The sequence below is a fragment of the Corythoichthys intestinalis genome, chromosome 2 (assembly GCF_030265065.1).
Source record: "Corythoichthys intestinalis isolate RoL2023-P3 chromosome 2, ASM3026506v1, whole genome shotgun sequence".
Taxonomy (NCBI): Eukaryota; Metazoa; Chordata; class Actinopteri; order Syngnathiformes; family Syngnathidae; genus Corythoichthys; species Corythoichthys intestinalis.
This window is the reverse complement of record NC_080396.1, coordinates 74,061,816-74,087,655: the sequence shown is the minus strand read 5'-3', so window position 1 is coordinate 74,087,655 and position 25,840 is coordinate 74,061,816. Positions and strand designations below refer to the sequence as shown.

Genomic DNA, 25,840 nt, shown 5'->3' with positions numbered 1-25,840 from the left:
AAATTTGATATTTGTGACTTATTTACACACACCATTTTTTTCATTGTGACGTAATTTTTTTTAAAAGTTTAAAATATGCGAGTAAATAATTTTTTTAAGTCATTTTTTTTAAAACTAAATATCAGCCATCAATCAATGATTCCAAGCTAAAAATGACAGATATTTCAAATAATAAATATAATTACCTTTTTTTTATGGGTGAGTTGAAACAAAAGCGGTTGCGCAACATCTGTAAACGGGGCTCCCCAGGGTAAAACGGACAAATTAAAAATAGTTCGGGGGCTTAATGCGCCATGAATCTGCTATGGCAGCATATAGACATATTGTTCGATCAAACACAACCGTTCTTTTGGCTTAAAATATAACAGTTTATTTTTTCAGCCTTGTCTATAAATATATGTATATATATATATATATATATATATATATATATATATATATATATATATATATATATATATATATATATATATATATATATATATATATATATATGTATGTATGTATGTATGTATATGTATTTATATATACACTGTATTTATATATACACAGTATATGTATATATATATATATACACATACACATATATATTTTACATATATATATATTTCAAAAAATTTTTTTTTACAAATATATATATATTTTTAAGTGTCACTTTTTTTGAAGAGCAAAAATTTTTTAACTTAAAAGTTTTGAACACACTTTTTTTTTTATTGAATCATTCTGACACATTTGTCCCCATTTTGTCTGCGCTTTTTGATTGAAGCAACTTTTTCTGGAATTGAATGATTTAGACACAAATGTCCTACCCATAATATGGCCCAAACACAAAAAGGATTGCTTCAATTCAAAGAAAACAGTTTCAAAGAAAAATTAAGTGTTCAAATGATTGTCAAATATTTTTTCGCATTCAAAAACTTTTTTTTTCTATGATTGAATTTTTTTTTTTTTTTTTTTTTTTGATTGAAGTGATTTTTCTTTTGAAAATATTTTTTTTTGTTTGAAGCAACTTTTTTTTTTGATTGAATAATAAAGACACAAATGTCCGAGCCAAAATGTGGTCATAATGCACTTCACTTCAATCAAAAAAGTTGTTTCAATTTAAAAAAAAAAAACTTTAACAAAACAAATTTATTTTTGCATTCAAACACTTTTTTTTTATTGAAGTGACTTTTATTGAAAATATACATTTTGATTGAAGCGACTCTTTTTTTTATTGAATCAACTTTTTTTTTTTTTTTGATTGAATGATAACGACACAAATCTACCTCCATAAAAAAGCAGCTCAAATGACAACCTCCCATTCTCAATTTAAGAGGTTTCCCTTCAAAACACAATCTATATTTTGATATTATAAATAGGTAAAAAAAAAACAACAGTAGAGGAACCATTGCTGTTTCGCAAATTTGCATCATGTGATATGCAGTTCTTCATAAAATAGGTTAAAACTTTTGTAGGGGCATATTTTTATAGGGTGCCATTTGGCCACTAAAAGACATTGTATGCTAAAGTTAGCCTTGTTTTGCTAGCATAACAGCTAAAATGACTTTAAATAGGGAAGTCTTAAATCGCTCACACGTAACTCCACAAGCTGTAGCTCTAAACTTAATTACAAATGCATGCACAAACATATATTACATATACTACTTTTCTACTTTTTGGATAGTCATTTTGAGATATATAGGTACTTAATGGGTTAATTCCGATTTATGCGCAAATTTGGGAAATGTCGACAGCGTAGGAACTACCTGTATAAGTAAATTATTCTTCACGTTTAAAATAAAATGTTTTGTGTATCAAATAGTGGGTCAAGAATTGCGATGATAACGTGTTAATAATTTATAAGTCGCACCCCCCGGCCAAATTGAAAAAAACTGCAACTGATCAACCGAAAAATACCGTATTTATCCAACTCTGATGAAAATACAGCTTCATTTATACTAGGGACACAAATGGCACCCTATTAAAAAAATGACCGTACTGTATTTGGTTTGACAACAGGTAGCACACTCTAAATCATGATTTAAATTCATTAAAAGGCTAAAAAAAAATTAAAAAATGAAAGTAGAGCTGATCCCAAACAGCTCTTCATTTACAGCTCACTGCGCAAGAGATAATGATGTTTGGTCTTCAGGTCGACCTCGACGGGGAAGTGGTCGCTCACGGCTAGGGCCTACAGTTTCAGCAATAAAACACAGAAAATCATGTCAATTGGCTTGTAAATGCAGTGAAGAAAAGAAGTATTTGAACACCCTGCTATTTTGCAAGTTCTTCCACTTAGAAATCATGGAGGAATCTGAAATTTTCATGCGTGTGTGCCACGCATGTACTGTGCATGCGCTGCGCTCAGCTCCGATGCAGACCACCTGCGAAGCCCAATCCCCACTGCATACGACTCTCATGGGGTCCGTATACCCAATTCTAAACGCTTTGGTAGTAATATCTTGATTTATTTTGCTTGCAATGAAAAAAAAAAACAAAAGACAATGGGGGAAAAAAATAATTTTACACAAGAGTCCCTTTGTATTAGCACCCTTTGAAAAATCATGTGATGCTTCTCTAATTTGTGTAATCAACAGCACCTGTTCCTTACCTGTGGCACATAACAGGTGATGGCAATAATTAGATCACACTTGCAGCCAGTTAGCCTGTGTCCTTGTGTGTACCACATTGAGCATGGAGAAAAGAAAGAAAACCAAAGAACTGTCTGAGGACTTGAGAAGCAAAATTTTGAGGAATCATGGGCAATCTCAAGGCTACAAGTCCATCTCCAAAGACCTGAATGTTCCTGTGTCTACCGTGCACTGTGTCACCAATAAGTGTAAAGCCCATGGCACTGTGGCCGACCTCCCTAGATGTGGACGGAAAAGAAAAATTCACGAGAGATTTCAACGAAAGATTGTGCGGATGGTGGATAAAGAACCTCGACTAAGATCCAAACAAGTTCAAGCTGTCCTGCAGTCCGAGGGTCAACAGTGTCAACCCGTACTATCCCTTGGCGTCGAATGAAAAGGGACTAAATGGTTGAATACCCAGGAACACTCCACTTCTCACCCAGAGATGTAAAAAAGCCAGGCTGGAGTTTGCCTGAGAAAGTCAAAAACGTTTTGGAAGAATGTTCTCTGGTCAGATGAGACAAAAGTAGAGCTTTTTGGGAAAAGGCATCAACATAGAGTTTACAAGAAAAAAAAGACGCCTTCAAAGAAAAGTCAAACATGGCAGAGGTTCCCTGATGTTTTGGGGTTGCTTTGCTTCCTCTGGCACTGGACTGCGTGACAGTTTGCATGGCATTATGAAATCTGAAGACTACCAACAAATTTTGCAGCATAAAGTAGGGCCCAGTGTGAGAAAGCTGGGTCTCCCTCAGAGTCAGAGTAAAAGTTGTAAAGCAATTAAAAAAACCCAAAAATGAATGAAATGAACAAAAACAGATATTTTTATAATGGGTCAAAATTATTTTTCGAACAGAAAATGTGACTATTACCATAGACGGTCATTTGTTTTGCTTAGCCAAAACCACCCAAGCACCAAAGAGGCAAGATGGATATATGTAATTTTTTTCAAACCTAAGCTTTCAAAAGCGACAACAACTATGGAGCAAGAACCAAGGATTGAAAATGTGGACCATGAAATGCCAGAGAGCACCACCAAAATGAGTTTCAATTTTCCCCACTTAAGACAGTAACTGTACAACACAGCCACCACCGGTGTCTTGCCAATGTAGTTACCACTGTCAAAAATTGTATCCCCTGGCCGCAGGAGCGCACACACACACATTAGTTATGAGTTATGTCAACTTAAATAATTAAAACCAGAAAAGAACCACAGTTATATATTTTTGACATCGACATTTATTAAACTGGAGAAACTCCATATAGGACTTGAATTACAGTAATAACAGTTATAGGTCATCCTACGAGTAAAACAGTAAAACATTGCCTTTTTTTTACGTTCAGTATATATGCTACGTTATATGGCCAAAAAAAAGTTGTTTTTTTTTGATGGATGGGCCATGTTTTAAAACCTCGTAGATAATAAACATCACCATAACACGGAAATCAAGCAAATCAGTGCAGCGCAGTGGCTCCACCGAGGGTATACAATTTTTGACGGGGGTAACTACATTGGCACGACACCGGTGGGTGTACCATCTTGGCGAAAAGTATAGCTGTCCTAAGCGGCCTGATTTAGAATTCCCTCAAGAATGATGGAAAACATTCATTTTCAACGTATTATTATAAATAGTCTTGTAAGTTAATTTTATTGCTGAGAATGCGCATAGACTTCATCATGTATTGACGGGACGCGGGGCCGATAAATAGGGGGCCTGCATTTTTGGCGAGGCTGTCAAAGCTGACCGAGTGGAATCACGGACAAAGAGCTTTTTTCGCTGAAAATTCTTGTGTGCTTAAACCCCCAAATTCTTTATAGATATGGACATAAAACAGTCTCGATTCTTGGTTAAAGGCAAAGCAAAAACAAAAAAAATGTGCGGTTAGCATTTATTTTACGTAAATATGTAGAATGTGATGCTAGTCTGTTAGTGAATGTAGCTAGCGCTCACCTGATGTAAACAGCTTTTCTGGTGAAAATTCTTGTGAATAAATGCTTAAATCCCAGAATTCTTTATAGATAGGGACGTAAAACAGTCTCGATTCTTGGTTAAAAGCAAAAAAAAAAAAAAAAAAAGTGCAGTTTGCGTTTATTTTACATAAATATGTTAACGTATAATACTTGTCTGTTAGTGAATGTAGCTAGCGGCCGCCTCATGTAATCAAAGCTTTTTTCGGTGAAAATTCTTGTGAATAAATGCTTAAATCCCTGAATTCTTTATAGATATGGACATAAAACAGTCTCGATTCTTGGTTAAAAGCAACAACAACAACAAAAAACGTGCAATTAGCATTTATTTTACGTAAACATGTAAAATTACAATGCTAGTCTGTTAGTGAATGTACCTAGGAGCCGCTGGATGTAAACAGCTTTTCCGATGAAAATTCTTTTGAATAAATGCTTAAATCCTAGAATTCTTTATAGATATGAATGTAAAACAGTCTTGATTCTTTGTTAAAAGCTAAAAAAACAAACGTGCAGTTAGCGTTTATTTTACGTAAATATGTTGAAGTACAATGCTATTCTGTTAGTGAATGTAGCTAGCAGCCGCTTGATGTAAACAGAGCTTTACCGGTGAAAATTCTTGTGAATAAATGCTTAAATCCCTGAATTCTTCATAGATATGGACGTAAAATAGTCTTGTTTTTTAAAAAAAAAAACATTTTTTTAAGTGCAGTTAGCATTCATTTAGCGTAAATATGTCGCAGTACAATGCTAGTCTGTTAGTGAATGTAGCTTGTGGCCGCTTGATGTAAACAGAGTTTACTGGTGAAAATTCTTGTGAATAAATGCTTAAATTGCCGAATTCCTTATAGATATGGACGTAAAACAGTCTAGATTCTTCGTTAAAAGCAAAAAAAAGTGCAGTTAGCATTTACTTTATGTAAATCTGTCAAAGTACAATGCTAGTCTGTTGGTAAATTTAGCTAGCGCCCCCCTTATGTAAACAGAGCTTTTCCGGTGAAAATTCTTGTGAATAAATGCTTAAGTCCCAGAATTTTTTATAGATATGGACATAAAACAGTCTCGATTCTTGGTTAAAAGCAACAACAACAAAAAACTGTGCAATCAGCGTATATTGTACGTAAATATGTCGAAATACAATTCCACTCTGTTAGTGAATGTAGCTAGCAGCCGCCTGATGTAAACAGAGCTTTTCCGGTGAAAATTCATGTGAATAAATGCTTAAATCCCCGGATTTCTTATAGATATGGACGTAAAACAGTCATGATTCTTAGTTAAAAGCAAAAAACGGTGCAGTTAGCATTTACTTTACGTAAATATTGCAAACTATGATGCCAATGCAGTAGCGGCTAATTTCTCCCATTGATTTTTTTTCACAACGTTTCAAAATGCATGCATGGTACGAAAAATATAATAATGACCTTGAATCTTCGAACAAATCACTCCTAAGACAATCCTTCCTGTTTGTATGCGGTACAGCTTTCGTACTTTTTCAATAGAAATCCGGCGTTAGATCGCTGCGTGCGTGTGTTTGTCAATAGCTCCTCTTGATGTGGGTGCCCCCCTACTTGAATGTGAGGTGCAGTATATGACTGATCTGAGCCGTCAATACATTATGAAGTCAATGCACTGTATTTCATGGTCATCAGCATGTTGTGCCCCCAAAAGTCAAACTCCGCCTATGGTTACTACCCACCTTTGCTAGCTAGGACTTAGCCCCAACGTCTTGGCAAGGACAGTACAATGACGTGTAATGCATGTTTTTGGATAGTTATCTTGAGATTTATGAGGTATTTTTGGGTACTTAAAGGGAACCACGAATAGAAAGACATAGGCTATAGTTCTTAAAAGATAAATGTTAGTATGACTTATAATAATTTGATATTCAAACCCCTCTCAGTGTTTTAATAAAATTAGAATTTTACCTGTATAAAGTTTTTTGTACTGTAACATGTTAGGGACATTTACCTCATCCTCTGTCAGATTGAAATTCTCCTTAAAGTTGAACGGTCGAGCAGAGCCGGGCACTATTTTGGAAATCAACTCGCGTCCGTGGACGATAATCCTGAATCGGGGATGAAAATAGTCAATTGTTATGTTGCTACATTGTCGTGAATGCTGCGGAAAGCCTTCACGGATGGAATGCAATGCTCTTAAAAGGTAGTCGGAGATGTTCATCGTGTTTCAGTGCCACTGACGGCGCTGAAACGTGATGTTCTTAACGCCACTAATTCCGACCTGTCGTACGCACAGCGCGTCTTCTCCCGAACGGTCGTGTCCTGCTCGTCCCCGATCAGCCACCGAAATTTGGGGTCGCTTCTCAGGCGGACGCCTCGCCAGCCTTTGATGGTGACGTAGCCACAAGCGGCGTTCAGGTCACCCAAGATCATCACATTCTAGGACAAAGGTTTTCCACATTTCATCATCAAGTATGTGAAGGAAACAACGCTGAACGAATGGGCGCTGTCGTGTCGGAAACTGAACCTCGGTCTTCCACTTCTTGTAGATCTCTTTGAACACGAAATACAACTCATCCATCTCTTTCATGGCACTTTTGGGACTGGTGTGCTGGCCGATTAAAACCAGATCCTTCATGACTTGAAGAAAAACATCATTAGGGATGAGACGATACACCTAAACTCACAATACGATGCACCTCGATATGCCAGGGTCACAATGCGTCATTTTACAATAGAAAAAAAAAAATACATAACACAAAACTATGTCATTAAAAAAAAAATTGTTTTAGTCGAGCGCTTTTCACACACATATCCAGGGAAATTCCCGTGTAAAGTGACGCGGGATTTACTCGTATCATTGCTTTCACACATGTAGAGATGTCCTGACAATGACGCGGGTTGGACACGTTCACAGCCTTGTCCCGTGTTGCCCACTGGTGCTCTTTTTGGTCGGCATTGGCTGTCACAATGTTGGTTGCACTTTTGTGTTAAAATGGCCACGAATCCAGCAATTACTAAGTAAACACTACAAACGTTCTTTAAAGGGATCCTCTATTGTTAAGACAAGTAATTCTTAAAAGATAAATGTTAGTATGAGTTATAATAATTTGATATTAAAACCCCTCTTAATGTTTTTGTTTTAATTAATTTTGTAAAATTATTTTAAGTGATAGGTCACCATTCTTGTTACATCGCAGTGCGTGACGTCACCGGTCCAGTTGCCGAAATTCCAACGTGTCACTGTTAGCTTTCCCGACATGTCGTCAATTCTACCCTTCCTATTTGAACCAGATCTGAAAAGTGAAGAGCAGGACAGCACTGTCGGTCGTTCACAAGACGAGCTTCAGGGAAAAATGCGTGCAGCAAATACCTGATAAGACAAAAGGTGGGCATAACTGGTGATGCGAGAAAGTGCTGTTGGGAACTCCGGTTGGGAGCGAGAGTGTATGCTGTTTGGAACTCCAGTTTTATTAGCAGATATTCAAGGTAAGCATATTGTATTTTCAAACTTATCCCAATATATTTATGTAGATTGTTAGCATCCAGAGCTGTCGTGTGCTTTACATACAGTACAGGCCAAAGAGCACACCTTGTGTAATCCATGTCTTGTACATTGTAACGCGTGGTAGGTATAAAAGTACCAAAAAGAGGAGAAGCTTCCACCTATGCACATTTATTCACAAAAAATAATATTTCCACCTTGGCCACTCTTCACTCGAGAGCTCAGCAGTATGCAAACACACGTTCCCTGATGAACTCCAACATTGTTGTATGGTCCACGTCAGAGTCACTGTCGTCACTGTAGCGTGCCATAGTGCTTCGATTATTTGGTATGATTTGGGGAAAACTCCCACAAAGAATAGTCAACAAAAAAGATAGCAATAGTAATCCAAATCCGCGTTTTTTACCCACTCGAAGATCCAGGAATTAGACCGATCCCATGGCAATGTCGCAGCCGCGATCAGGCCGTCGATTCCACAAAATAGACTGATCCGAAAGGCCGCTGTGGGACCGACGAATCAAAAAAATGGACAGATCCGAAACCAATATTGCAGACGCGGTGCGACCGTCGGATCCAGAAAATAGACGGATCGCTTACTTGACTGAGGATCCAGGAAAAATGTTCGGGCGCCAGTTGTAACGCGTGGTAGCTAGGATACGTGTATAAAAGTACCAAAAAGGGGGAGAAGCTTCCACTTATTTACATTTATTCACTAAAAATAATAATTCCACCTTGACCACTCACTTCACTCCCCTCGTTACCATTTGACTGGAAATTGCATCCAAAAGCAGCACATTGTGGCATTTTACTTCGCGAGTTTAGGCAGCAATAAGCAATTGTTGAACATGCTACACATTTGGAAAGATGATGTCATCACTGCGAGCCCGCAAACTATGGCGCCCACTAACGGTCAAAATATGGACTAAATATTATGAAATATTGCCATTGATTTAACATTTTATGTGTTTCTAACAACATATTTTAGTACAAGGGAACAATTGTGGTTTATTAGAGCCTACATGTATTTAAGTAAGAGAATCACTTTAAATAAAGGAATATTTATTTACGTTGGATCATGGACAGACATGTAGAAAAGTTCTCCTAAGACACATCCTGCCTTGTTAGCTGCCCACAGCAACTACACGCCGATCTCTCACTGTTTACGTCTTCACCATTTAATTAAGCATTAATTTACGCCACATTCATGTTGACCATGTGGCAGCTACGCGCTCCTCCAACGTTGGCCTGTTTGTCCGACGGTCATTGTCCAGCTGCTTCCCCGCTAACGAGCTCTCCTTGCCCGCAGCAGGGGAACGACGAGTTGTAACTTGCTCGCCGACGGGCGAAGTCAATCGACAACCCCGCCGCCGTGTGAATTGATCCGGGCTAGTTTTGTGTGATTTTTCGCTTCGAAAAGCGAAAAGTCTGAGACGCCACTCGGTTCTGGTTAGCATGTCGGCTAGCTGTAACGCCTCTATGTTTGTTTACAATCTCCAAAGGGCAGGGAAATTACAAAAGCCGGACTAACTACGGTGGCATAAAATATCGTTCGGGAGGTGCGACAGTAAAGATGAAGTCGATTTTGGAGTAATTTTGCCATGCCGTACTAAATGCATGCATTTTTAATATTTCATATTCCATTTAGCACAAGACCGTTATTTGTCATGACTATATCATTTATTTAGCAATTATGTAAAAATACTTGGATAAAAAGAATATCCTGTAAAAATACTGGAGTAGAGAGATTGAAACAAGGACTTTTTCCTCGTTCTGAATAAATCACCCTCAATGTTCGAATTCTAAATCAGATAAAACAATGACCCTGCCGACGTCATTCTCCTGTTGGGGACGCTAGAGCCCTATAATGGTAGACGTGACTAAACGGCAGATTAAAAGACAAATTTCTCATCATCTGCGCTTTGCCAAATTGTTGTATACAGTCAAGTCGTCTCAAAATATTGATTCTAATTCACATAATAATGCTCTTTAACATTTTTTTAACCTGTCGTACGCACTTTAATTACAAATGCATACACAAATATATATTAGCTGAAACAACTTACAGCCTTCCGTGGGCCAAATCAGAGCACAGCTTTCCTTTATCAAAGTCATCGTCGGAGTCTGCTTCTCAGTTATACAAGGTGACAGTCCAGCCAGACCAAATGCTACCACCAGAGGGCAGTGTATCCTCCATCATTAAACAAAATACAATACTTTTGGACTTTTTGGATAGTTATTTCAGGGTACTTAAAGAGTTAATTCCGACTTACACGGATATTCAGGTTACGTCGCCAGCGTAGAACTGGAACTCGTTCGGAACCCAGAGACTACCTGTATTGAGCTTCGTGTTTATCGTGATGTCTTGATATATCGTCAAACGATATTTTGTTACAAATCTAGTGGTTGTGCAGTCGTGTCCTTAACTTACGTGTAGTAGGCGAGTAAAAGCGAACAATGAACGGTTCTCTGGAAAAGACTTCAGTGGAATTGGCTTCCTTCTCCTCGAATTTCGGATACTGATACTGCTCCTTCACCGTCAGCACATTGTTTCTGTGAAGAAAAGACTCGGCTGAATTGTTCCTGCTCGTTTGACAATTCTAACTAGAGTTGTCCAATAACTCAGCTGCCTTCTAATATCTGTCTATAAAAGCGTCGTAAGTTATTGGTTCTGTGTCAGTATGTATAGTAAGGTGTTAAACAACATACTAGTTTGCAGTTTTTATGCATAAAACGATCATGCTTAGAATAACCACTCGTGATCTCCAGAAGACACATGCTTAGGATTTGTTAAGTGAGCATTTGCACAAATATAATGAACAATAAATGACAAATAATGAATTATGAACTCATCACGCATACCCACTGCGTCACTAGAAAGAAATAGTCACTAAGAAAAGTAATAATATAAATCACTATACACTGCTGGCCAAAAGTATTGGCATCCCTGCAATTCTGTCAGATAATGCTCAATTTCTCCCAGAAAATGATTGCAATTACAAATGCTGTGATAGAAATATCTTCATTGATTTTGCAAAAACACAATGTGATTTTTTTTTTTTTTTTTTTTTTTTTTTTGCCATTCTCTTATCATTTTACACAAAACTCCAAAAATGGGCCAGACAAAAGTATTGGCACCCTCAGCCTAATACTTGGTAGACAACCTTTAGACAAATAACTGCGAACAACCGCTTCCGGTATCCATCAATGAGTTTCTTACAATGCTCTGCTGGAATTTTAGAACATTTTTCTTTGGCCAACTGCTTCAGGTCTTTGAGATTTGAAGGTTGCCTTCTCCAAACTGCCATTTTCAGATCTCTCCAAAGGTGTTCTATGGGATTCGGACTCATTGCTGGCCACTTTAGAAGTCTCCAGGGCTTTCTCTCAAAACCATTTTCTAGTGGTTTTTGAAGTGTGTTTTGGGTCATTGTCCACCTGGAAGACCCATGACCTCTGAGGGAGACTCAGCTTTCTCACACTGCGCCCTATGTTATGCTGCAAAATTTGTTGGTAGTCTTCAGACTTCATAATGCCATGCACATGGTCAAGCAGTCCAGTGCCAGAGGTAGCAAAGCAGCCCTGAAACATCAGGGGACCTCCGCCATGTTTGACTGTGGGGACCGTGTTCTTTTCTGTGAAGGCCTTGTTTTTTTTCTGTAAACTCTTTGTTGATTCGTTTTAACAAAAAGCTCTACTTTTGTCTCATCTGACCAGAGAACATTCTTCCAAAATGTTTTTGGCTTTCTCTGATAAGTATTGGCAAACTCCAACCTGGCTTTTGTATGTCTCTGGGTCAGAAGTGTGGTCTTCCTGGGTATCCTACCATAGAGTCCTTTTTCATTCAGACGCCGACGGATAGTACGGGTTGACACTGTTGTACTCTCGGACTGCGGGACAGCTTGAACTTGTTTGGATGTTAGTCGAGGTTCGTTATCTACCATCCGCACAATCTTTCGTTAAAATCCTCTTTTCCGTCCACATCTAGGGAAGTTAGCCACAGTGCAGTGGGCTTTACACTTATTGATGAAACTGCGCACAGTAAAGACAGGACCATTCAGGTCTTTGGAGATGGACTTGTAGCCTTGAGATTGCCCATGCTTCCGCACAATTTTGTTTCTGAAGTCCTCAGACAGTTCTTGGTCTTCTTTCCTTTCTTCATACTCAATGTGGTACACACAAGGAAACAGGACAGAGGTTGAGTCAACTTAAATCCATTTTAACTGGCTGCACGTGTGATTTAGTTATTGCCATAGGTAAGTAACAGGTGCTATTAATTACACAAATTAGAGAAGTTTTACATGACGTTTCGGGTTAGGGTTTAGGGTTAGGGTTTTTTGAGTTTTGTGTGAAATGATAAGAGAATGGTGAAAAAAAAAATCATTTTGTGTGTGTTTTTTTTTTTCAATGCAAGCAACATAAATGAAGATATACTACCAAAGCATTTGTAATTGCAATCATTTTCTGGGAAAATTATGCATTATCTGACAAAATTGTAGGGGTGCCAATATTTTTGGCCCGCACTATAATTAAAATCTGAGCAAAAGCCCGCCAAATTACATTTTAGGAATTTTCATTGCAACGGGATGTCATATGCCTGTATTCGTAATGCTTTGGTCGCCCCCTAGTGGCTCTTTGGGGGTAACTGGTGTTATTCTTTTTATTTAATCACGAACATTTTGGCTCATTTCATTTCAATTTACAGTGGTATGGTACCTCTACTGACAAAACTAATTGGTTCTGGAAGTACTTTCTTAACTTGAAAATTTTGTAAGTAGTTGTGCATTTTCCATGTAAGTGCCCTAATGCGTTCCAAGCTCCCCAATAAAAGCCCACCAATAAAAGTTAATACTCATGTGAAGCTGTCGAAACACAAGGGCCAAGTGCACATGACGCTGGGATACACACGTACACATACAGTAGAGGTCGCTCTTAGCCAATTGAATTGCCAGGAATGCTAGGCAATAGCCAATGGCAGAGCAGCTTTAAGTATGTTTCGTTCAGTAAACTCTGGGAGCTGCGAGTACCAGCCATACTGTATTTTTGCCTTTTGTACCCTGAAATTTCTTACTTAACAAGAGGCAATATTTTCCCATTGAGGTGTGTCTTGCCCTGAAAATTCTGTATGTAGAGACATTCGTCAGGAGAGGTACCACTGTATCTGATTTACATAGGACATTATTTTAGCACCTTTTCTATAAGTTAAGTTGGATTTGTTCTCTTATTTTTCACAAAATGTCATATACTGTATTTATTATTTATATATTTTATAAGGAAAGTCTTTTTTTACATTTACCATTATTAAATCATACAGTGGGGCATCACAATACAATTAGCAATAACACATTAAGTGCAGGATCACGTACTGGTTTGATATCAGATTTTGGAGTTGGACAACATCAGGATACCAGTTGAAAAGTCATTATAGGACAACGCTAGCATTGACTGATTTTACCTGTAAATGTAGACGTACTGCTCCTTGTAGGTTTTCCTTCCCAGTCTCTCGCTTTCCACATGGGAGTACGAGTTGAGTTTGTCAAACCTGTGGGAAAAAAATCACACCAATGATGATGTCCCATTTAATGTCCCACTGTCACATTCAGTGTCTGCCTCTGTGGTAAAGGCATAACCCTGCTCTATTCCTGGCAGGGTTTTCACCAGGACCTTGCTTATAGTCGTGCCTTTCCCTCTATAAGGAGCCGCTGCTTTCCCCATCAGGCTGGCGTCATGCCCAATTGCTCCACAATTCCGTAAAGACCACCATCTGTACATCGGATTCATTGATCTAAAGGCCGCCTTTGACAATGTAGTCCTTCTAAAAAAATTTGCATATTGTGATAAAGTTCATTATTTTCTGTAATGTACTGATAAACATTAGACTTTCATATATTTTAGATACATTACACACAACTGAAGTAGTTCAAGCTTTTTATTGTTTTAATATTGATGATTTTGGCAAAAAAAAAGTAAAGAAAAACCAAAAAATCCCTATCTCAAAAAATGAGCATATTTCATCCGACCAATACAAAAAAGTGTTTTTAATACAAAAAAAGTCAACATTCAATTAATTATATTAGCTATGCACTCAATACTTGGTCGGGAATCCTTTTGCAGAAATGACTGCTTCAATGCGGCGTGGCATGGAGGCAATCAGCCTGTGGCACTGCTGAGGTGTTATGGAGGCCCAGGATGCTTCGATAGTGGCCTTAAACTCATCCACAGCGTTGGGTCTGTTGTCTCTCAACTTCCTCTTCACAATATCCCACAGATTCTCTATGGGGTTCAGGTCAGGAGAGTTGGCAGGTCAATTGAGCACAGTAATGCCATGGTCAGTAAACCATTTACCAGTGGTTTTGGCACTGTGAGCAGGTTGCCAGGCCGTGCTGAAAAATGAAATCTTCATCTCCATAAAGCTTTTCAGAAGATGGAAGCATGAAGTGCTCCAAAATCTCCCAATAGCTAGCTGCATTGACCCTGCCCTTGATAAAACACAGTAGACCAACACCAGCAGCTGACATGGCACCCCAGACCATCACTGACTGTGGGTACTTGACACTGGACTTCCTGCATTTTGGCATTTCCTTCTCTCCAGTCTTCCGTCAAACTCTTGCACCTTGATTTCCGAATGACATGCAAAATTTGCTTTCATCTGAAAAAAGTACTTTGGACCACTGAGCAACAGTCCAGTGCTGCTTCTCTGTAGCCCTGGTCAGGCGCTTCTGCCGCTGTTTCAGGTTCAAAAGTGGCTTGACCTGGGGAATGCGGCACCTGTAGCCCATTTCCAGCACAGGCCTGTGCACGTTGGCTCTGGATGTTTCTACTCCAGACTCAGTCCACTGTTTCTGGAGGTCCCCCAAGGTCTGGAATCGCCCCTTCTCCACAATCTTTCTCAGGGTGCGGTCACCTCTTCTGGTTGTGCAGCGTTTCCTGCCACACTTTTTCCTTCCCACAGACTTCCCACTGAGGTGCCTTGATACAGCACTCTGGGAACAGCCTATTCGCTCAGAAATTTCTTTCTGTGTCTTAGCCTCTTGCTCCAGGGTGTCAATGATGGCCTTCTGGACAGCAAGCAGTCAGGTCGGCAGTCTTGCCCATGATTGCGGTTTTGAGTAATGAACCAGACTGGGAGTTTTTAAAAGCCTCAGGAATCTTTTGCAGGGGTTTTGAGTTAATTCATTGATTCAGATGGTTAGGTTAGTAGCTTCTTTAGAGTACCTTTTCATGATATGCTAATTTTTTGAGATAGGGATTTTTGGTTTTTCTTGACTTTTTTGCCCAAATCATCAATATTAAAACAATAAAAGGCTTGAACTACTTCAGTTGTGTGTAATGAATCTAAAATATATGAAAGTCTAATGTTTATCAGTACATTACAGAAAATAATGAACTTTATCACAATATGCTAATTTTTTTTTAGAAGGACCTTTATGTCACTCGTCACTGGGGAACATCCTTCAAGCCCTTGGAGCGTCACCCAAGATCAGCCAACACGCCACCCTTTCCCGACTGAGGACCACGGTCTCAGATTTGTAGGTAATGACCACTTCACACTCTGTGTACCGCTCCAGTGAGAGTTGGAGATCTCGGCTTAGTGAAGCCAACAGCACCACATCATCTGCAAAAAGCAGAGATGCAATGCTGAGGCCAGCAAACCAGAACCCCTCAAAGCTTTGGCTGTGCCTAGAAATTCTGTCCATAAAAGTTATGATTAGAATTGGTGAAAGGGCAACCTTGGCAGAGTCCAACGCTCACTGGGAACGAAATCCAACTTACTGCCGACAATGTGGACCAAACCGGTCATACAGGGACCGAACAGTAAGGGTGTCAACAATAATTGATGCGGCGATGCATCCCGATGCGGGGCAGGGACGATTCGATTCGATGCGGGCAACACGCTGAATCGATTCAGCGCATTTTAAAATATAAGTACGTTAAAAAATCTTCCCTGCGCAATTCCGGTGATGCAATGTATTTGGTTTCCCCATTTGTATTGTTATTCTCATGTTTACCTGTAGAGAGAGCTACTTTACATTCAAAGCAAGCCCGTAGAGGTTAGATCGGGCCTAAAACAATTCCAGCCCAACCCGACACGGCCCGTTGGTATAGGGCCTACCCACGTACCACGTGCTCGCTGTATGGTTCCGCCCACTTGTCCGTCATTTTGACTCTGTATTAGCATTGTTTTCAATTGATGGCGGAATTTAAAATGCATTTCATGGAAGACCCGGTGCTTTCTGATGCCACAAACTCACTGGATCTGTTGCATAAAAGGCGTTATGTGGAAAAGCTTCGTTCTATACTGGACTGTCTCAGGAAATTAGAATACACAATATTCTAATTTTTTGAGACAGTCCTGTGTATATATACAGGACTGTCTCAGGAAATTAGAATACACAATATTCTAATTTCCTCAAAAAATTAGAATATTGTGTATTCTAATTTCCTGAGACAGTCCAGTATATTTAGAGGGTTTTGGCCTGACAACCACAATTAAGATCATTGCTAGGCTAATCGCCGACAACATACGACGTAGTACGACATAGTTTCAAATTCAAGATATTTGTGACTTCCCTTTCTTCCACCATCGTTATTTTTTGAATAATATTTAGCTGGTACCAAGTGAAAGAAACTGGCCTCGTCTACGGGGCTGACAAATAACCACAATTAAGATCATTGCTAGGCTAATCGCCGACAACATACGACGTAGTACGACATAGTTTCAAATTCAAGATGTTTGTGACTTCCCTTTCTTCCACCATCGTTATTTTTTGAATAATATTTAGCTGGTACCAAGTGAAAGAAACTGGCCTCGTCTACGGGGCTGATAAATAACCACAATTAAGATCATTGCTAGGCTAATCGCCGACAACATACACGTATGTATGTAGTGAGTGCTATCGCTAAACCATATAAACATTAAAAGCCCTAGCTCCATTGACAAATGACATGAAATACATTAGACTTGACAGTGGATGTTAGCAAGAACAAAAGATTTTGAATTGAAAATTTCGTAACTCACCTTCGGAGCACAAGATTCCTGCCGAATTTTCGTGTACGAGGACCTGTTTCACCCAACCAGCAACGTAGCATTTATAAGCCTCCAAGCTCTTAAAGTTTTTCAAACTTTCGTGAGAATAGGCTGATTTTGTGTGGACAAGATAGTTGTAAATATCAGGGTCAGGCAGAGACGGTGAAGGCAGCCGGTCAAAAATCATCGATCTAGGCATCAAATATGGATCTGGCGACTGTACAGGACTGTCTCAAAAAATTAGAATATTGTGTATTCTAATTTCCTGAGACAGTCCAGTAGATTTGCATGCCCGAGCCGAGTGATGCGGAAAAAAAAAAACGCAGCAGCAGCAGCAATTTATTTTCATTTCTTCAAGTTTTCTTACTGTTTAAATAGTCTACATATTTTTATAAGAGTTATAAAAGCCTTTACACAACGAAATAATGCTGGGAAAATTTAATATTAAAAAAACACGGTTTTGCAGACACACAGAGGAGAAGATTCGAAAGGATCACACTTGCCTTTGTGTGCATAAATAAAAGTGTCTTTCCTAACAAATTCTCAGTTGGCAGACAAAAAACGCAAGTTTACTCAATATTTAAATAGTCTACACATTTCTAAGAGATTTATAAAAGCATTTACTCAACAAAATAACGCTGGGAAAGTTTAATATTTAAAAAAAAAACACGGTTTTACAGACACACAGAGGAGAAGATTCAAAAGGATCACATTCGCCTGTGTGTGCATAAATAAAAGTGTCTTTCGTAACAAATTCTCAGTTGGCAGAAAAAAAACGCAAGTTTACTCAATATTTAAATAGTCTACATATTTTTATGAAATTTATAGAAGCATTTACACAACGAAATAACTCTGGGAAAGTTTGATTAAAAAAAAAACAAAAAACAGGGTTTTACAGACACACAGAGGACAAGATTCGAAAGGATCACATTTGCCTTTGTGTGCATAAATAAAAGTGTCTTTCGTAACGAATTCTCAGTTGGCAGAAAAAAAACGCAAGTTTACTCAATATTTGAATAGTCTACATATTTTTATGAAATTTATAGAAGCATTTACACAACGAAATAACGCTGGAAAAGTTTGATTAAAAAAAAAACAAAACACGGTTTTACAGACACACAAAGGAGAAGATTCAAAAGGATCACATTTGCAGTGGCGCCTCCAGAAATTTTTCATACGGGTGGCCAGATGGGGCCACTTAAAATCTTGGGGTGGCCAAAACTAAAAGCCATAATTTCAGGTTTTCATTATATTGTCGCAGTAAAAAGGTCAGGGGAAAACTTAGACTTAAGGACACGGCTACTGATATACTTTGGTGTATAGTGTAATATTTGATGTTACTAATGATTTAATGTGCCTAGTCCATTACTGTCCAGTCAACATTTTGAGTTCCACAACAATTCGGTTTTATTGTGTTATGTATATATTAGGCATAAGGTGTACATTTAACTAGGGCTGTCAAATGATTAAAATTTTTAATCGAGTTAATCAGAGCTTAAAAATTAATTAATCGTAATTAATCGCAATTCAAACCATCTCTAAAATATGCCATATTTTTCTGTAAATTATTGTTGGAATGGAAAGATAAGACAAGACGGATATATACATTCAACATCCTTGTACATAAGTACTGTATTTGTTTATTGCAACAATAAATCCACAAAATGGCATTAACTTTATTAACATTCTTTCTGTGAAAGGGATCCACGGATAGAAAGACTTGTAATTCTTAAAGGATAAATGTGAGTTTGTATATTGTGACTAAATATTGCCATCTAATGTATTTGTTGAACTTTCAGTAAATGATACTGTAGCGACTTAACTGTTCTGCCCAAATGCATAATGGGAAGTGGTGCAACCATGACTGTGTGTGGTGGCTGCAAATGCTATATCTTCTCTGAGTTGGGTACACTTCAGGGTGTTAAGAAAAAGATCAACTCCTATCATTTTTCCCCACGTCGCTTCCCACAATATTTATTGGTGCTGTGGGAGAGATGAAAAAGCTTTTGCCAATTAAAAGCACGGCCCAAATGAATGCTTGTATCTACTCCACTCTGCCTCTTATCTCTGTATATAAGTAAAACGGCGCCATTGTAGGCTGTTTGCTGCAATGCGTGAATGAGTCGTACAGCGAATGCGTTAATTGCAATAAATATTTTGACGTCATTAATTTTAAAAAATAATCACCACCCGTAACATGATAAATTTGACAGCCCTACATTTAACAAAACAAAATAAATGCATTCATTTGGGATGAAATGCATAACTGATGCTACAACAATCTAACGATATACTGGCAAGCGGGGTGGCCAGTGGGGTGGCCAACCAATTTATAGGGGTGGCCGTGGCCACCCCTGGCCACCCCCTGGGGGCGCCACTGCACATTTGCCTTTGTGTGCGTAAATAAAAGTGTCTTTTGTAACGAATTCTCAGTTGGCAGGAAAAAAACGCAAGTTTACTCAATATTTAAATAGTCTACATATTTTTATGAGAATTATAAAAGCATTCACACAACGAAATAACGGGAGGAGAAGAAGAAAAAGAGGGCTGCACCACAGCCCTCTGCGCATTTTTTTTTTTTTTTCTTTTTTAATAATTTATTAGTCCGGCGCGGCGGCCCGACCCGACCAACCGAAACATGAATGCTTAACATTTTGGGTCGGGTCGGGTTCGGGCACAAGATCTAACCTCTACGCAGGGGGGACGAGGAACCCAAATCCGCTTCCTTACCGGAGTAACGTCACAGACAAGCGCAGTTGTAATCGAGAGAGCAGAGAGATAGGATATAACATAACAATGGCTGAAACGGAGAAAGAGGGAGCGAGAAATATTATAGATATAAGATAGGCTAGGGCTACATTTTACTTTTGTTCTACATTGCAATTTAGTTGATGTTTTGTTTGCAACTGAACTGATCCCTGGATTGAGATTGCGATAAAGATGCTGCTGCACTACAATATTTTCTTTGTCGTTTTCTTTAATATTTACTTGAATATTTTTATTGATGGGTCGTTGTGACTAAAATACAGTGACTGTTATTACTGATTTTGCACAGGAGTTCAGATGTTGCACTGTGTGAAAGGCTGCTACTGTGTGTAAAAAAAAAAAAAAAAGAGAGAAAGCCCTGGTCACATTCAAAGCACTAATTAAATGCTGTGATCTGTTTTTTTTATTGTTTTTTTAAAGATATATATGAAAGTATACTATTTTCATTTGACTTCAACCAGGAGTGACACAAGAGCCAATAAAAAGTTGTTTAATGTCTGTCCGCTTGTGTTGGCTCATGATTCACGAAAAATATGCTTTGCTTTAGAATTTTAATGCATCCCAGGCTTTCATGCATCGCAATGCATTGCGGAATCGAACCGAATCGAATCGTGACCCTCTGAATCGAATCGAATCGAATCGTGGCCTTCCGAATCGTAATCGAATCGAATCGTGAGGGCGGTGTCGATGCACACCTCTACCGAACAGCCCTTTATTTTTTCACATTAACTGTGAATTAAAAAATATTAGAATGATAAAAACACGTTTTCTTCTATTTATTTTGCACTTTAATAAGAGATGCTGTTTTTCATATTACACGCAGTATTTTATGCGCCTGAATGAAATGGACCGCTTGGATGTGTGTGTCAATATATTTATTCAATTTTTTTAATCCCGCACCATGAAAATGAGTGACTTCGGGCTCGAGTCTCAGGTTGAAGAAGAAGGCGAACGTGACCTCAGCCTGGTAACCATCTCACAATTACTATATGGCATGCAGAAGGACTGCGGATTCAGGTGATTTTGCAGATTCATTTGTTTATTTTTGCGTCACGTCAGCCCAATGTGCTGCAGGCTTTTGTTGCTACAGCAGGGAGAGTGGTGTGAGGCTTTTTGGATTTCCAAAAGATCCTAGTTTACTAGGAAGAATCTCAAATACTCTGATCATGGGAAATAATTTAATAAGGAGGTGGTTTGCATTTTGTGGGTGACAATACTCCCTGTCCACCAAGAAGGCCACACGGCCGACAACCGGTGGTTTGTCGCACACCCCCCTTGGTCCTCTTCGCGTGCCCACCCACAGAGCACTTTACTCGGCTTGGCCCCGAGCAGCCCCCCACTTTAGTCTCTGGTTTTCGATTGTGTAGACTCCCACCCCCCTTGGTCCTCCTCGCGTGCACACCCACATAGCGCTTCGGCCAGTTTGTCCACCGAGAATGCGCTATTTTCGGCATTCATTCCCGTCTCTCGCCGATGAGCACTGCCTGTTTGCCGGGGCCGCAGCAGATCGACGAGCCGTAACTTGCTTGCCGCCGGAGGCTGGCCGATCCTTGAAGACAATCAACCCCATTGCTGTGTGACACGAGTCAGCGGTAGCTTTGTGTGATTTTTCGTTTTCGAAAGGCGAGGGATAGACATGGAAAAGCCGCTCGAGTCGGGTTAGCATATCGGCTAGCTGTCACGCCTCCTGTTTTCTTTACGCTCTTCCCTCCGAAGCCAGGGCAGGGAAATGACAAAAGCTGGACTAACACCGCTGGCATAAAACACAGTTAAGGAGGTGCAAGAAGTCAGCAATTCTGACCATTATGCAGTATTTTTGCCCTGTTGTACTTAATAAATGCATTTTTAATATTTCATATTCCATTTAGCACAAGACTGTTATTTTTCATTATCATACTATTTATATAGGAATTGGGGAAAATACGTAGATAAAAGAATATCCTGTCAAAATATTGGAGAGATTAAAACACTGATGACATTTTGCTGCACTCTGTCACATTTTCCTTGTTCTGAATCTTCTCCCTCAATGGGCTGAATTCTAAATCAGCTGATATCGTGACCCTGCCGACGTCCTCATCCAGCTAGGGACGCTAGAGCGGTATAATGACAGGTCGGGCTAAACGGCAGATTAAAAGACTAGTTTCTCGTCATCTGCACTTTGCCAACTTGTTGTATATAGTCAAATCGTCTCAAAATATGATTTTAATTCCCATAATAATGCTATTTAAGAGTTTTTTATCAGGCACTTTAACTTAGAAATGCTTCTTCTTTTCCTTTCAGCTTTTCCCTTTAGGGGTCGCCAAAGCTAATCAGTTGACTCCTTCCAACCCTGTACTCTGCATCCTCTGCGCCCACACCGACTTGTCTCACAATAAAGTCAATGATTCTCGACTGTTTTTCATTGAGTTCTATATTCTGCCGGAATCTTTGCCTGTGATTGATCAGTTTCCTTTCAGGTTTCAAAGGCAAACCGTTATCAAAATGATATTTACTGTGCTGGCCAAAAGTATTGGCACCCCTGCAATTCTGTCAGATAATGCTAAATTTCTCCCAGAAAATGATTGCAATGACAAATGCATTGGTCGTAATATCTTCATTTATTTTGCTTGCAATGAAAAAACACAAAAGAGAATGAAAAAAAAATGATTAAATCGTTATCATTTTACACAAAACTCAATCAATGAGTTTCTTACAATGCTCTGCTGGAATTTTAGACCATTCTTCTTTGGCCAACTGCTCCAGGTCTCTGAGATTTGAAGGGTGCCTTCTTCAAACTGCTATTTTCAGATCTCTCCACAGGTGTTCTTTAGGATTCAGGTCTGGACTCATTGCTGGACACTTTAGAAGTCTACAGTGCTTTCTCTCAAACCATTTTCTAGTGCTTTTTGAAGTTTGTTTTGGGTCATTTTCCTGTTGGAAGACCCATAATCTCTGAGGGAGACCCAGCTTTCTCACACTGGGCCCTACATTATGCTGCAAAATTTGTTGGTCGTCTTCAGTCTTCATAATGCTATGCACACGGTCAAGCGGTCCAGTGCCAGAGTTAGCAAAGCAACCCCAAAACATCAGGGAACATCCGCGATGTTTGACAGTGTGGATCGTATTTTTTCCCTGTAAACTGTATGTTGATGCCTTTCCCCCAAAATCTCTACGATTGTCTCATCATACCAGAGAACATTCTTCCAAAACATTTTTGGCTTTCTCAGGTAAGTTATGGAAAACTCCAGCCTGGCTTTTTTATGTCTCTGAGTCAGAAGTGGGGTCTTCCTGGGTATCCTATCATAGAGCCCCTTTTCATTCAGATGCCAACGGATAGTACGGGTTGACACTGTTGTACCCTCGGACCGTGGGACAGCTTGAACTTGTTTGGATGTTAGTCAAGGTTCTTTATCCACCATCCGCACAATGTTTCGTTGAAATCTCTGGTCAATTTTTCTTTTCCATCCACATCTAGGGAGGTTAGCCACAGTGCCATGGGCTTTACACTTATTGATGACACTGCGCATGTGGACACAGGAACATTCAGGTCTTTGGAGATGGACTTGTAGCCTTGAGATTGCCCATGCTTCTTCACAATTTTGCTTCTCAAGTCCTCAGACAGTTCTTTGGGCTTCTTTCTTCTCTCCATGCTCAATGTGGTACACACAAGGACACAGGACAGCGGTTGAGTCAACTTTAATCCATTTTAACTGGCTTCAAGTGTGATTTAGTAATTGCCACCACCTGTTATGTGCAACAGGTAAGTAACAAGTGCTGTTAATTACACAAATTAGAAAGCATCACATGATTTTCAAAGGGTGCCAATACTTTTGTCCTGCACATTTTGGAGTTTTTTTTATAAAACAATAATGATTTTTTCCCCCATTCTCTTTTGTGTTTTCTCATTGCAAGCAAAATAAAAGAAGATATTACAACCAAAGTATTTGTAATTGCAATCATTTTCTGGGAGAAATTGAGCATTATCTGAGAGAATTGCAGGGGTGCCAATACTTTTGGCCAGCACTGTATTCCACACATTCCATAGTTATGGATCTGTGTGAGTCTTGATGAATGAATTGTGAATACCATTTGACAACATTCCACTGTTTAATCAGTGTGTTAAAACCATTTCAGGCTGACAAACCTGTTAAGATCTTTCACCAAGGCTTGTATTGCTCGCCCTTTGGAGTCGCGGACCTCCTGAACGAGACACAAGTCGCATCGGGAAAGAATCTTGGGGAAGGAAACACATAAAATCACCTCTCAAGTTTAGCCAAAATTCACTGATAACGTGTACCTTCAGTAGAATCCCCATAACTTTCTTGTTGTTGGCCTTTGCTTCTCCAAAGCTCTGAACGTTAAAAGCGCAGATCTTAACAGATAAAGCCGCATTTAACAGACAAAGTCCCACCGCGCACAGCAGACCGCCAGTCCTCATTTCGCGGATGGTTAGAAATAACTTTAGTGTCCTCTCCACAGACCCAGTGCATCCTCTGACCTTCATGTGAGCAACGCGATGGGAAAGGTGCACCTCTGAATGTGCTGTGTCAGTGCCAGATGTGAATAGAGCTTTATCTGGAAGTGTTAAAAGCCCTCAATACAATCCGCAATGTTCACATGACCCCTCACACAATTCACCTTTGAGTGTGTTGCTCTCGTTTTTTGGAGTACAATTAGACAATTCTGCATTTGACGGGGATCGCTGTCCGTACTTGACCAGAGCAATCTGCGTTGTAAAAATGTTAATCAAAAATAGAATGTCATTACAAGACATTAGTCTTATTGGTATTAGTAACATAAAAATGGCTAAACAATACATATGAAATATAGATTAAAATCAGAATTCATTTTTGAAATGTCAGAAGAAAAACAGAGCGAATGGAATTCACGCACTGACAGATAAGGTACCAAAATGTTAATACAGTGGGGCAAATAAGTATTTAGTCAACCACTAATTGTGCAAGTTCTCCCACTTGAAAATATTAGAGAGGCCTGTAATTGTCAACATGGGTAAACCTCAACCATGAGAGACAGAATGTGGAAAAAAAACAACAATCACATTGTTTTATTTTTAAAGAATTCATTTGCAAATCATGGTGGAAAATAAGTATTTGGTCAATATCAAAAATTCATCTATATACTTTGGTATGTACCCTTTGTTGGCAAAAACTGAGGCCAAAAGTTTTCTGTAACTCTTCACAAGCTTTTCACACACTGTTGCTGGTATTTTGGCCCATTCCTCCATGCAGATCTCCTCTAGAGCAGTGATGTTTTGGGGCTGTCGTTGGGCAACACGGACTTTCAACTCCCTCCAAACATTTTCTATTGGATTGAGATCTGGAGACTGAAGCCACTCCTTTGTTGCCCTGGCTGTGTGTTTGGGATGATTGTCATGCTGAAAGACCCAGCCACGTCTCATCTTCAATGCCCTTGCTGAAGGAAGGAGATTTTCACTCAAAATCTCTCCATACATGGCCCCATTCATTCTTTCCTTTACGCAGATCAGTCGTCCTGGTCCCTTTGCAGAAAAATATCCCCAAAGCATGATGTTTCCACCCCCATGCTTAAAGGTGGGTATGGTGTTCTTCGGATGCAATTCAGTATTCTTTCTCCTCCAAACACAAGAACCTGTGTTTCTACCGAAAAGTTCGATTTTGGTTTTATCTGACCATAACACATTCTTCCAGTCCTCTTCTGGATCATCCAAATGCTCTCTAGCGAACCGCAGTCGGGCCTGGATGTGTACTGGCTTCAGCAGGGGGACACGTCTGGCAGTGCAGGATTTGAGTCCCTGGCGGCGCATTGTGTTACTGATAGCAGCCTTTGTTACTGTGGTCCCAGCTCTCTGTAGGTCATTCATTAGGTCCCCCCGTGTGGTTCTGGGATTTTTGCTCACTGTTCTTGTTATTATTTTGACACCACGGGGTGAGATCTTGCATGGAGCCTCAGATAGAGGGAGATTATCAGTGGTCTTGTATGTCTTCCATTTTCAAATAATTGCTACCACAGTTGATTTCTTTACACCAAGCGTTT

The 25,840-nt window shown here is 39.3% G+C and overlaps 1 protein-coding gene across 1 annotated transcript; it reads right to left on the bottom strand.

The window, feature by feature from the left end:
- Positions 1 to 1,195: 1,195 nt before the first annotated feature.
- dnase1l1l (deoxyribonuclease I-like 1-like) lies at positions 1,196 to 24,430 on the bottom strand. The gene is made up of 8 exons (XM_057828258.1): positions 24,105 to 24,430; positions 23,952 to 24,040; positions 13,490 to 13,576; positions 10,469 to 10,590; positions 7,063 to 7,175; positions 6,817 to 6,974; positions 6,547 to 6,643; positions 1,196 to 2,173 (listed from the first exon to the last, which is right to left on the bottom strand). The coding sequence occupies exons 1-8, from the start codon at positions 24,309 to 24,311 to the stop codon at positions 2,093 to 2,095; spliced, it is 954 nt and encodes a 317-aa protein (XP_057684241.1). The 5' UTR covers positions 24,312 to 24,430; the 3' UTR covers positions 1,196 to 2,092.
- Between the last annotated feature and the right edge of the window lie 1,410 nt (positions 24,431 to 25,840).